At 42.4% G+C, this 14471-nt stretch overlaps 1 protein-coding gene across 1 annotated transcript in view; it reads right to left on the bottom strand.

Annotated features, from left to right (window-relative positions):
- LOC126175125 (purine nucleoside phosphorylase-like) overlaps positions 1 to 11229 on the bottom strand; it is a 93885-nt gene extending 82656 nt beyond the window's left edge. The window contains exon 1 of the mRNA XM_049921678.1: positions 11037 to 11229. Coding sequence (XP_049777635.1) covers positions 11037 to 11179 — 143 coding nt within the window. The 5' untranslated portion in view covers positions 11180 to 11229. The remainder of the gene's footprint in view (positions 1 to 11036) is intronic.
- Positions 11230 to 14471: the final 3242 nt, after the last annotated feature.

Below are 14471 nucleotides of genomic sequence, written 5' to 3'. Positions count from 1 at the left end.
CTAATCATTAGGTAAATACTGGCGAGTAACGGTCAAAAATGTATACGCAAGTGAATTTAGCAAGGTCCACGTAGCACCTAGTTAATGTGGTGCAATGGCGAGGGTAGGAGTGGAGTAAAAGTGAGCTGAGCTTGTGGCAGCTGTGCTGGATTCAAATATTAACTACGTGAATTCACTACTGCCTCTTACCATTGGGACTGAGCTATTTACAGTTAAAATACGTAGCAGTAAGCGCAAAGGCGTGACAGCTACAAGTCCGTATTGGTTTTATACATACGGAATTGGGAAGTGGGTCATTCCGTCAGTGGAGGGGGTTAAAACAACCGAGTCAGTGGAGAACATACCCCATTTACTGATGGAAAGATTCAGCGGTTCGGTCGCAAACTCTATAGATGTAGCAGTCAGGGCAAACAGGCTTAGATGGTGGGGTCATGTTACACGCATGGGAGAAGCAAGGTTACCCAAGAGACTCATGGATTCAGCAGTAGAGGGTAGGAGGAGTCGGGGCAGACCGAGGAGAAGGTACCTGGATTCGGTTAAGAATGATTTTGAAGTAATAGGTTTAACATCAGAAGAGGCACCAATGTTAGCACTGAATAGGGGATCATGGAGGAACTGTATAAGGGGGGCTATGCTCCAGACTGAACGCTGAAAGGCATAATCAGTCTTAAATGATGATGATGAATAATTAGTTACTTTTTTCTATTAACAAAATACACGTATAAATTTTAAACTAAAAAAAAGAAAAAACAGACTAATTAAAACACAAAATAATTTAAAGCATAAAACAAATAGAATAAATAATTAGACTAATAATGAATGTTGATAATTTCAATTAGGTATGTTGAAAATACTCGGACAGCAGACTGTGCACAGATTATTTTCCAAAAATGGTATTTCAGAAACCAGCTATATTACACATGGATGTATGTAGCTTGACAGTAACAAAAGTTACATCTTTCGAAAGTAATTAATGGTTGTGGAATGTTTTGCAAAATTTCAAATTATTAGACAATTCGATTACATTGTTGCCAAGAACTTTATTTACATGTCAACCTTCATATGAGAAACATTTTTTATATCTCATCGTTTCGAAGATATTCCCTCCAAACCTAATATGCCAAATTACCTTTCGGGGTGTGTTTCATCCTTAAATATGAAACTGGGCACAAAAATGTATTTCAATATTTTGCCCCTTCTACACATCAGTTAAGTTTCGTCAAGATCGTTTGACACTTAGGAATGTTCCCCTTTAAGTGAACAACAAACAGTTGCAAAACACTTCTTTAAACACTCGCGTACCCTTGGTGACTGCACAACACAAAGCTTTACGCCTCGCCAGAGCCCGTGAACACCGACATTGGACTGTTGATGACTGGAAACATGTTGCCTGGTTGGACGAGTCTTTTTCGAGTCGTATCGAGCGGATAGACGTGTACAGGTATGGAGACAATCTCATGAATCCATGGACCCTGCTTGTCAGCAGGGGATTGTTCAAGCCGGTGGTGGCTCTGTAATGGTGTGGGGTGTGTGCAGTTGGAGTGATATGTGATTCGTGATACGTCTAGCCAGGATTTTGACAGGTGACACGTACGTAAATATCCTGTCTGATCACCTGCATCCACTCACGTTCATTGTGCATTCTGACGGACTTCGGCAATGCGACACCCCACACGTCCAAAATTGCTACAGAGTGGCTCCATGAACATTCTTCTGAGTTTAAACACTTCCGCTGACGACCAAACTCCCCAGACATGAACATTATTGAGCATATGTTGGATGCCTTGCAACGTGGTCTTCAGAAGAGATCTCCAGCCCTGCAGGATTCATGATGTCAATACCCTCCAGCACTACTTCAGACAATCTCGCGGGGACACTACACGATATTAGACAGGTGTACCAGTTTTTTTGGCTCTTCACTGTATTACACGACGTGGCATATCCCTGTTGTTCATCACTAGTAACTAGATACTACCGGATTCTTCCACTGCGCGAAACCTGTTGTCGAATGACAACAAAATGAAAACAGAAATTTCCCGATAGTTTGCAATGCCCAAATGGCTGTTTTTGCGGAGGCATTAGCCATTCTTACACGATGAATGCTTTTTTTTTCCGAAGATAAAAGAAAAATCTAGAATTTTCTTCCACTGTGCTCACCACTGTCATAACTGTTGTTGTTATGGTCTTCAGTCCTGAGACTGGTTTGATGCAGCTATCCATGCTACTCTATCCTGTGCAAGCTGCTTCATCTCCCAGTACCTACTGCAACCTACATCCTTCTGAATCTGCTTAGTGTATTCATCTCTTGGTCTCCCTCTACGATTTTTACCCTCCACGCTGCCCTCCAATACTAAATTGGTGATCCCTTGACGCCTCAGAACATGTCCTACCAACCGATCCCTTCTTCTGGTCAAGTTGTGCCACAAACTTCTCCCCAAACCTATTCAATACTTCCTCATTAGTTATGTGATCTACTCGTCTAATCTTCAGCATTCTCCTGTAGCACCACATTTCGAAAGCTTCTATTCTCTTCTTGTCCAAACTATTTATCGTCCATGTTTCACTTCCATACATGGCTACACTCCATACAAATACTTTCAGAAACGTCTGTCATAACTAAGATTACTTTATCAATGCGACTAAAGGTCGCGTCGTAGCAAAAAGCCCATTCCTGCGTTCCCCGCAGAGAAGGTCAACCGGTGTGTGGAAACCGGCAGCTGACCGCGTCTTTGCAGTATATATTGGGTGAGGAGCGGTTTCTCTCCAGGGAGCCATAGACAACACTTACCACTGAACGGCTGCGAATATTCTTCTTGCAACTTATTAGGGGAGGGGGGGGGGAGATCCAGAACACCCACTCCATGCTACCAGAACCCTTTACGGCTGTTATTTCTAGTAAGGAAAAAAAAAAGTGTCCAAGTACACTGTCACATCGTCTGTACCGAATAGTACAGTCTAAACGTAATTACTTTCGAACTCTTTATCCATAATCACAAAAAGGTTTATTGAGATCACGCTTACGTTCCTCCATAGGGTACCCCGTAAATGGTAGGTTCAGTCTTCCGATGTAACGTAATATGAGCATACAGTGTGTATTCTCAGGTACAATACTGGCGCCCTGAATTTTCATTAATAGAACCCAGTACGTCCTACATGACGGCGAATGTTCAACAAGAACAACGTTTATCAGGTGTCCTCAAGAAAGCGCAATAGATTCTGTAATTCTTACAGTTCCCGTGCACAGAAACTATTTATTAGGATGGTTTAGTTGGCGATGCTGCTGCTGCTGCAGCTGCCGCTGCCTATACGAAGTATCGTCCCAAGACGATCGTAAGAAAATTCAGAAAGGTGTGCACAGAGTTTGTACTTCGTGTAATGAATGATAGATCTGTTTAAATATCGATAAATGCAAGATAATATCTGTAACAGTGAGAAATAGCCAAGTAATACCTGATTAAAAGACGCAACGCGAACGTCTGTAGCACGTCAAATACTTTAAATATTCAGGGGAACACAGGAAAATTTCAGTGAAGCTGTAAAGGAAATCTGATGAAAGACGCTAGATGCCTAGTCCTCGAGTATTGGAGGCCTTATCAGACCGACTGATGAGTAACATCGAATGTATACCAGACACGCGCTGCAGTATCAGGTCGGTATAGTCCACATTAAAGTGTGACAGAGATGATCGGCGAGCTCAAATCGTAATCTGCCTCTACATCTACATGGATTCTCTGCAAATCACATTTAAGTGCCTGGCACAGGGTTCATCGAACTACCTTCACAATTCTCTATTATTCCAATCTCGTATAGCGTGCGGTAAGAATGAACACCTATATCTTTCCGTACGAGATTTGATTTCCCTTATTTTATCTTGGTGATCGTTCCTCCCTGTGTGGGTCGGTGTCAACAAAATATTTTCGCATTCAGAGGAGAAAATAAGTGATTGGAATTTCGTGAGAAGATTCCGTCGCAACGAAAAACGCCTTTCTTTTAGTTATGTCCAGCCCAAATCCTGTATCATTTCTGTGATACACTCTTCCATATTTCGCGATAATACAAAACGTGCTGCCTTTCTTTGAACTTTTTCGACGTAGTCCGTCAGTCCTATTTGGTAAGGACCCCACAACGCGCAGCAGTATTCTAAAAGAGGACGGACAAGCCTTAGTAAGTCTGTTAAATTTTCTAAGTGTCCTGCCAATAAAACGCAGTCTTTGGTTAGCCTCCCCCACAACATTTTCTATGTGTTGCTTCCAATTTAAGTTGTTCGTAATTGTAATCCCTAGGCATATAGTTGAATTTACGGCTTTTAGATTAGACTGATTTATCGTGTAACCGAAATTTAACGAGTTCCTTTTAGCACTCATGTGGATGACCTCACACTTTTCGTTATTTAGGGTCAACTGCCACTTTTCGCACCATTCAGATATGTTTTTTAAATCGCTTTGCAGTTTGTTTTGGTCTTCTGGTGACTTTATTAGTCGATAAACGACAGCGTTATCTGCAAATAGCCGAAGACGGCTGCTCAGATTGTCTCCAAAATCGTTAATATAGATAAGGACCTATAACACTACCTCGGGGAAGAAAGGCGTTGCAGTTCTTCCGAATGCCTGTTACGTGAACTCTGAAAACTGGTATTCTAGGAAGACTACGTGACAATGCCGGGGCCACCACGGTATACCTCGCATAAGCATCACGGGAATGAGACGACAGATATTAGAGCGGAACGGAGGCATACAGGCAGTCATTTTTCGCTCGCTCAGTAAGCGAATGGCACAGAAAAGGGACTGGTACGATGTACCCTCCATAATGTTCTATACAGTGGATTGCAGAGTACGCCTGTATAAGTGGATATAGAGAGACGGGAAAGTACGCTGATCGTTCAGGTGGTTCGTATTTTCTTTAAAAAACAGTGAACATACAGATGGGATTGCCATTCCATTCCATTTAATGTTACCAAATTTGCAAGCATATGGCTCCTCCTTCAGTAACAAGGCGCCATTGTTCCAGACGGACAAGATGGTCAGTGTGTAACAGCAAAACACTGCTTTAATTTTAGTCTCGTATTTACGTTTGTAAGGGAAAAAAAATTAAGAATATTTCTGATTACGCGATTGTGTCTCAAAATTTGTTAGCCTAAAATAACCTTAAGAATGAGAAGAACTTTCACATTATGATGTTCTCACGAACAACTGAGCGACGCTTGGAAAATTATGTTCCAACAGTAGTTCGGAATCTCCGTGTAAATGAAAGCTTTGCTCTTACCTAAAGGGCGCCTAACCAACCGACAGGTGGGTTAACAATAGTTGTGGATCAGCACACCAGCGCACCTACATGTCAAAGTGTTCACGTGAAGAGTGTGGTGCCCTAAAATGAGCATTTCTAACTTTTTTAGTAACCCGACACATATATTTAAGTCATTTGTAAAATCAGTGCAGCTTGTCTTTTTCAGTTAAATGAGTGAAAAGTTTCTAGCGTGTGCCATGAGGAAATCCAAGAATAGCCGTTACGACACTTTTGTATTTGTCCCTTGTAACGGTCCCATGGTCACAGCCGGGTGCAAAACGGAACTTAATACATTTATCTTGTTTGCATTGACAGAAAATATGTGATTTCATTTTGGCTACTACGGCCACATGTTAAACACATATATAAGAAGTGACATGGATTAAGATCGATTAAGGAACTAACAAATTAAAGGAAACGACACAGGTTCTACATGAGTGCACATCGTTGAAACCTAGTAATTAAATACGTATATTTTACTGTCTGAATGTACCTTTCATTCTGCTTCGAAGTAAACGTTGTAACGAAACTAGCTGCCGTTAAAACTGTTTGCCACACTGGCACTATCGAATGAGGTGACTAAGGTGGTGTTTAATACACTCGACTCTCATTCAGGAGAAAGGCGTTCCAAATCCTCGTCCGACCATCAAGATTTAAGTTGTCCGCGATTTATCTAAATCGCTGCAGGCAAACGTCGGGATGGGCCCTTTGAAAGGATTTAAGTTGGACCACTGGCTAAATGAGCAGTCTTTTTTGCTGGTGCCTTGTCCCGCGGTTTCGCAGGATCGGCATTGTTAAGAACGGATTTGGCAAGGTTAATTGGAAGGGGTGGTCGGGCTACTGGTTAAATGAGCAGTAAGAGATAAATATGAAACCCACTTCTTACTTCATTTTACAACTTTTTTTCCTGTTCAACTTCATCCCTTTGAGCAGACAAACAAACTTAGATTACTCAACTTTGTACTGTCATAGTCACTCATATGGAAACAACTAATCGGTCAGTTAGTCGAACTCCTATATCAGCAAACATGGGCTACACCCTAAAGGTTGCCATGCTTGAATAGTTCTAAAGCGTCAACGGTCAACTGCGCGATGTTATGTTGTGTGAAGTGCAGAGCACGAAAATGCGAAACCTGCAGGCCAAATGTGGAAGTTACCGCTTTTCGGGGAAACGGATGTAGTTCGCGAAATGATACGGCAAGTCTTCGCCAGCCAGTGGTTACGGCTGATCGCAACCGACGATATACTAACCTTAACGCCTATGCACTGGTGTCTCGACGAGGTTACGCTGTATCAGTATAGTTCCCTCTCTACCCCTCCACACTTTTTTCTGTTACGCTCGGAAACACAGACAATAAGCTCTCAGTACAGACTCTTAGCACATGCCCGAATTTGAGAATGCATGCTTTCTCGGCTTGCACTGATGAAATCTTCTCAGATTATCAAACCGAATAAAACTGGTGACTCAATGCAATGTTTCCACAAGATTTCTACTCGTCATCGTCATGAGAAAAACTGAGATCTGTCAAAACGTTACTTCAAGATGACTGATATTCGGCCGATATTCCGAGATGTTTTCCTCAAGCATTAATCTATCTCTGTTATCGTTACGGTTATTACGCGAGATGTAAGTTAGGGAGGGGTGTAACCCCATTAGGGATTCTGTGACGCTTCCACACCGACTAAACAAGACACTAATGAATCTCGCAGCTCTTCTCTGAATCTTTTCCAAGCACTCTAACGTGACAAGAGCCTCGTCACTGTATGAATTACACTGTTGCAGGATTCCTCCAACAAATTTACGTGTGGAATCTGCCTTTCGTACAGCTAGGTTTATGATATCTGCTACATCTTAAAGCACCCCGCAGGGATACCTTCAGAATTAGATGGTTACGACTGAGCAGTATAGAGATCTGTCTGTTCTCCCAAGTGGGAAATTTTCCTTTTATCGTTTCTGTCTTTGATATCATACGCCCCCGAACACGTCTTTCACGGCTGAGCAGTTGCATATTACGTATATACCCGGAAGCTTGTGAAGCAGTGAAGTTATTTAAAGGGAAAAATGAATAAGTTGTAGCGGAGACGCAAAGGTAGTGTTACCTAATACATATCTGATCGCAGTAAGGCATGGGAACACGCAGAACAAAATACGAACAGGTAAGTAACATCAGTAAATACATTCTAAATCAAAACTTTTCTCCGTTTCAGTATTCCAAATAGAACTGCAACCCTCTAATATGTGATTTCTAAAACTTTTATGTGTATTCCAGTAACACAAAGGCTATTTGACAAACAGCAGAATCTTCAGTTATTTTGCCGAGAATAGACTTGTGTACTGGACACACGACGATAACTGCGCGAGAATCGGGGATAATGTCGATAAGTGGAGCTAATGTTGGTTAACCAGCAACCGTTCCTGTGCAGGCCCCTGTCCTTAGTTACGCAAGATACCTGTTCCTTATGTAACTTGTTCCCACTGGGAGAAGATCTTATGATGTCCTTCGCAAACAGGTTAAGGTCGTAACAGGAGAATCTTAAATGGGTGGGGAACGCCTGTATACAATTGCCAGACAGATATATGCAAAAACTGATTTGAAATTAATTGTAAGAGCTTTTTAGTTGGCACGTAATTCGGAACTAAGGGCTTCATTTGCGCGGAGGTTGCAACACACAATTCTGAAGTCAAACGTGTAAATTTTAATCTACCTCCGTAGGAATAGTTCCGAAGATATCAGGAGGACGACTCGACAAAACGAAGTAATGATTAAGGTATCGGTCTCTCTCTCGGCAGTGCGAGATCCAGTCCACTCCGCTCCCTTGATTATCCTTATCGTCAGGTGTTGTGTGATTCCTCTAAATCGCTTCGGAAAATGTGACGGTTCTTTGGCCCAGTCTCTTCCCTCTCGTCTTTCTACTGATGTAGAACTCAGTCTCAAATGATATCAGTATGGCAGAATGAATTTTTCATTCTGCAATGCAGTGAAAATGGAAATGAGCGTTTGGCGTCATTGGCCGGGAGGCCCATTGCAGGGCAGGTCCGGCCGCCTTGGTGCAGGTCTTATTACATTCGACGCCACATTGGGCGACCTGCGCGCCGGATGGGGATGAAATTATGAAGACAGCACAACACCCAGTCTCTGAGCGGAGAAAATCTCCGACCCAGCCGGGAATCGAACCCGGGCCCGTAGGACGGCAATCCGTCACGCTGAACACTCAGCTATCGGGGCGGACTGCAATGAAGTGTGCGCCGATTTCGAAATGGGTGTCGGAGCAGGACTGAGACCTATTGCCTTTGAGTGGTGTACGGACTAAGGTATCCAAGCACGACTCACGACCTGGTCTCACAGCCTTACTTCCGCCCGTACCTCGTCTCCTACCTTCCAAACTTCACAGAGATTCTCCAACGTACTTGCGCGAATAGCACTCCTAGAAGGAACGAAATTGTGCAGAAACTACTCAGCCACAACCTTGAGTGCTAGTCCCTCAAGGTATGCAAGAGGATTTCTGTGGAGTTGGAAGGTAGGAGGGGAGGTACTGGAGAAAGTAAAGTTGCGAGGTCTGTTTCTCAGTCTACTTTGGACACGTCAGTCGGTTAAACACGTTGTCGCAAAAGGCAAAAGCCCGGGGTTTGAGTCCCAGACCTGTAAACCTTTTTAATCTGCCAGGAAGTTTCAATACATATTAATAGGGGCTCTACAACACTCCAGACATTTCAATACTTCAGTAACGGTCGCGCGTGTTCTTGCGAGTTTGCGACACCTGGCAAAACCAGCCGTCTCTACAGAAAATTACAGCAGCGCCACACTATTTGCTGTCTCTAGTCACAACTTTAGGTGTAACTGCCGACATAGTGTTTGCTGGCCCTTTCCATGCACAAAAATGAAGCTGTAAATACCAGACAAACAGATGAATTCATCGTGATATCACATTATTAAGATGTATGGCCACGCAACTACTCTCTCTGGTTTGTATAATTTCAAACTTATAGCTAAGTGTCGCGACCGTGTACACTCCAGTTCTGCAAATAATTTTCCCCCTGCAGAAACGTGCTGTGATGAAAGCAGTGTAAGTAAGGCTTTAACGTCACATCGACGGCGCGGGCATTAGAGGCAGGGCACTAACCCCGATAGGGGACCGATGGTCAAAGAAACCGAACGTGTCTTACCGAAAAAGAACCATCCCTGCATTTACCTTAAGTGATCAAAGGAAATCACAGAAAATCTATCTGTATAATCAGATGGGGATTTGAACATCAATCCTCTCGAGTACGACTCCAGCGTCTTCCCACTGTGATAGCGCTCTCTCCAGCCTGTGTGCGTGCGTGCGCGTCTCTACTTGTCATTCTAGCCGGAGCCCCTACCCGAAAATCGCAAACTTTTGTCTCACAGTAGGCATCAAGTGAGTACAGGGAAACAGAACATACATTGGCGTTTCTTGTACGGCGCATTGGTTTTTGTGATTTTTCCTAAGGCGTTTCATTGCGTAAACCATATCATTCTTGGAAAAAACTTGTTTTCTGATAATCGTATTTGCAAAGAACAGGTTTGAATCACGCCTAAAGAAAAAAGCTGTCTTGAGTAATTCAAAACAATGTGAGGAGAAAATTTTAGTAACTCGGGAGAAATCAGCGGTCCCAGAAGGTTCAGTTACGGACCCACTCCTATTCCCTAATACGTGAATGACCTTTCACTTAATATGGATAAAGAAGTATTGGTACTTCTTTGCAGACACTATTAGAGTTATAATAAATCCCATTACAGAAAATGAGAGAAGATTCTTAACGATTTTTTAAAAAAAGGTATAAAGAGTCTTTTGAGAATGTACTGTCCTTAAATTTTGAGATAACAGCCTATATTCAGTTCTGCACAACGAACAGTCCTACAAACAGCTGACGCCGTACACGAACATGAGTCGGTAGAGAGACAACCTCACATATTCTGCACATCCCCACAATTCTATAGAATGATCTTCCGGGGTAACTCACCATTTATAAAGGAAGTATTGATTGAAAGAAGGCGAGCAGTAAGGATAATATATAGGAACCTCTTCAAGCAATTAGACATTTTAACTGCACCATCACAATTGACATATTCCCTGATGAAGTTCGTCACAAATAATCCACCACTAATTGAGGGGGGTCCATAGCTATAACACTAGAGGGAAAAGAAATGGTCCTTTAGGACCCATTGTTACAGTTGTCAGTGGTTCAGAAAGAAGTTTAACAGGGAGCAACAAAAATTTATCATGTTTTGCCCAGTACCACAAAATGACAGGTAGCAAAGCAAGTGTTGACTCCAACGCAATATCATTTCTCCCAGACAACTCCTATACTACGGAAGAACTTTTATGTAAAAACTTTTAGCCCCTAAAAAAAAGGAATATAATTTTTAAGGGTAGTTATAAGATTAGGGCTAAAAAATAAGTAGACTGGTGTTGACATTTTTCACGTATATACATTCTATAAAGTGACTTCTTCCACGTTATGTCGAAAAAAAGAATCGCTTAAATGGTCTATGAAACATCTAACTTGCATGACGAAGCACTGTGGCATTCGTTTAGGAAGTAAATTTAAAAGATGTTAACTTTCCTGGCTTTTGCGCGAATCAGTATTACGGACGAGTCCTCTAAAACAAGTGAGTGTACAGAAAATTGCGGTAATTTCTTCGGTAATTGTGCACGTGTTTCCTCGAAGCAGAGAGGTTATGGGGTGGACGGGTACTACGCTATGTTATGCTATGCTATGCTATGCTCACCTCTCCCTCTCGTCCGTGTTGTAGGGCCCGCCGTTGATGGCGTCGTGCTTGCCGTGTCCGTTCTGCAGCTGGGTCCGGGCTTTGCTCGCCTTGCACGTGTCGCAGCCGTTGGCGACCACGCCGTTGCTCACCGCGCCGCTCATGTCTGTCTCCTTTGCTGAAGTAGTGGTAGCAGGCTGATCACAGAGCCAACTGGCCACATGGAGGGCCAGCCGGCGTTTATATATAAACTCGGGCTGACCGCGCCGCAGCGCTGCCAACTACGGAAGCGCGAAGTCCCCAGAGACTGCCTGCCTATCTGCCTGATAAGTGCGGGCTGTTACGTAATCGGTCTCAGCTGGACGCGAGATACGACAAGACCTCCCTCCCATCGGGCGACTGTGCAGTCCCTGAACTCTGCTGTCTGCTCTCGTCACCGGGCAGATGGCACGAATTGTTCGAGCGTGCCACGGAAACCGTCGAATATAACTATCGGTTATCGTCTCAATTAAGGGGGGCAGGACGTAAAAAATTTTAAAAAATTCGATTTTTCAAAAATATGCCTATTTTGTAGTGCACATCTTCCTGGATAGTTTGATGTATAAAACATAAATATTTGAGCGATTATAAGGCACGTTGTTTGGTCTCAAGTGCACCAAGATGCAGCGCCACACAACATTCTTCTCTCATACGTACGTGCTTTTCACTCTGTAGAATTCGAATGTTTATATTTGCCCCAGAGATTGTCATACGTGAAACAAAGGACTGTTGGTTCAAGTGGCTCTGAGCACTATGGGACTTAACTTCTGAGGTCATCAGTCCCCTAGAACTTAGGAACTACTTAAGGGGGATAGGACGTCAAACAGGCCGACTTGGAGCAGGAGAGGCACCGCAGGACATTTTATTTTCAACTGTCTATACTTTTACAAATAAATTCATAAAACTTGTCAGCATGACCAGGAAGGATTCAGGATTCGCACTCATACCAGTGGAAGTGCAAAAACATAACAAAATAATTTTTTTTTTAGATATGAAATTTCATCATTTTTTCACTTACTGTTGGCTGCATTTGTTGCTATAGGTACATTTTTCTTCACAAGTAAGAGAGATACCTGTAAGTATGGTTTGTATGCTGTGCAAAATTCATCGAACAGTCTCTCTTACTTATGAAGGAAAGTGTACCTACAGCGACAAATGCAGCCAATAGTAAGTGAAAAATGATGAAATTCCACATGTAAAAGAAATTATTTTGTTATGTTTTTGAACTTCCGCTGCTACGAGTGTGAATCCTGAATCCTTCCTGGTCATGCTGACAAAGTTTTATGAATTTACTTGTAAAAGTATAGACAGTGAAAATTAAAATGTCCTGTGGTGCCTCTCCTGCCCCAAGTCGGTCCGTTTGACGTCCTACCTCCCTTAAACCTAACAAACCTAAGGACATCACACACATCCATGCCCGAGGCAGGATTCGAACCTGCGACCGTAGCGGTCGCGCGGTTCCAGACTGTAACGCCTAGAACCGCTTGGCCACCCTGGCTTGTGTGCTGTCCAAAACTCATCAAAGAATCTCTCTTACTTATGAAGAAAAGTGTATCTATAGCAAACAGTTCATCCAATAGTAAGTGGAAAAAATGATGGAATGTCATATGTAAAAAAATTATTTTGTTATGTTTCTGAACTTCTATTGCTATAAGTATGAATCCTTAATATATATATATATGTATATATATATATATATATATATATATATATATGGGATAGAGAGAGGGCGCTCCAGAGCCTAAGGCATTAAAGCTCTGTACAAAACTAAAGTATGGCCATTCTATTCCCCTGCGTTTGCCGCCGTCCGCAGTTCAGGATTGGCTGAAACCGCGCTACGTGGCATTAGTAGTCATTGTGGGCCCAAGCGTTACGTGTGAAGCACAGGAAGTATTGTAAATTTTAGAAGTTTTGAGTAGAATAATTCCTCAGTGCTGTGCTTTTGGCTGTTCGTTTCGAGGCGATAAGGGAGGAAAACGGTACAGATTAACTGTACAGTATGGTATAACTTATATTTACGATGCTCACAATAATAAATTGTGCTTTATTCCACACAATATAATGTACAAAAAAATGGCACTATTAAAGTACCAAATCTACGACCTTTCATTCAGTAACCGTAAATGTTACCAGCAGGCGTTACCGTTTCCTGCGGCCTACATTTGATCGTAGGCCTAGTTTTATTCGAACATGTTTTAAAAATATTTTATTATCTTGTACTTTCGTAATCATTCTTCTAATGTCATAGAACAATTTGCAGATAAAATGATATGGAATAGAACTGACAAAAACATAAAGCATGCGTAATCATATAGGCACTTTATCAATTCTATTTAGTATGGCACCGCCCATATATATTTGAATCCAATGCTTTATTTCGAATAACAAAAGAGACGTTGGGCTAATTTTCGTAATACCGAGTAACAGGAACAAGAAGTAAGTCGATATAGAGCTTTAAATTAGCGATGTATTTTTCCTTGCACTTGTGAACTAATATTGGTTTCCTTTTGTCCTGCTGAATATTGAACAATCCAATTTAACGCTAATTACGACAACAGGTCAGTTGTCTGACCTGTTACTTTTGTTAGTACACTGAAAACTCAGATGATGGCCAGTAATAAAAGGCCGAAGCCTGTCAGAAGTTAACATCGGCTGCGATCTAGACTGCTTCTGAATAAATTTGGTAATGCGGTCGGTGAGCAATGGTCTACGGTGGTTCAAATGGCTCTGAGCACTATGAGACTTAACATCTGAGGTCATCAGCCCCCTAGAGTCACAAGATTACTTGTTGTCAGGTCTGTATATAAGAAGGGTAGAAGGACGGATCCTCAAAATTACACACCAATATCCTTGACATCGGTTTGTTGCAGGATTCTCGAACATATTCTCAGTTCGAATAGAATGAATTTCCTTGAGACAGAGAAGTTGCTGTCCACGCATTAGCGCGGCCATAGAAAGCATCGCTCCTGCAAAACGCAACTCGCCCTTTTTCACATGATATCTTGCGAACCATGAATGAAGGATATCAGACGGATGCTATATTCCTTGACTTCCGGAAAGCGTTTGACTCGGTGCCCCACTGCAGACTCCTAACTAAGGTACGAGCATATGGGATTGGTTCCCAAGTATGTGAGTGGCTCGAAGACTTCTTAAGTAATAGAACCAGTACGTTGTCCTCGATGGTGAGTGTTCATCGGAGGTGAGGGTATCACTTGGAGTGCCCCAGGGAAGTGTGGTAGGTCCGCTGTTGTTTTCTATCTACGTAAATGATCTTTTGAATAGGGTGAATAGCAATGTGCAACTGTTTGCTGATGATGCTTTAGTGTACGGGAAGGTATCGTCGTTGAGTGACTGTAGGAGGATACAAGATGACTTGGACAGGATTTGTGATTGGTGTAAAGAATGGTAGCTAACTCT

The sequence above is a fragment of the Schistocerca cancellata genome, chromosome 3 (assembly GCF_023864275.1).
Source record: "Schistocerca cancellata isolate TAMUIC-IGC-003103 chromosome 3, iqSchCanc2.1, whole genome shotgun sequence".
NCBI classification, from domain to species: domain Eukaryota; kingdom Metazoa; phylum Arthropoda; class Insecta; order Orthoptera; family Acrididae; genus Schistocerca; species Schistocerca cancellata.
This window is presented reverse-complemented; position numbering and strand designations above follow the sequence as displayed.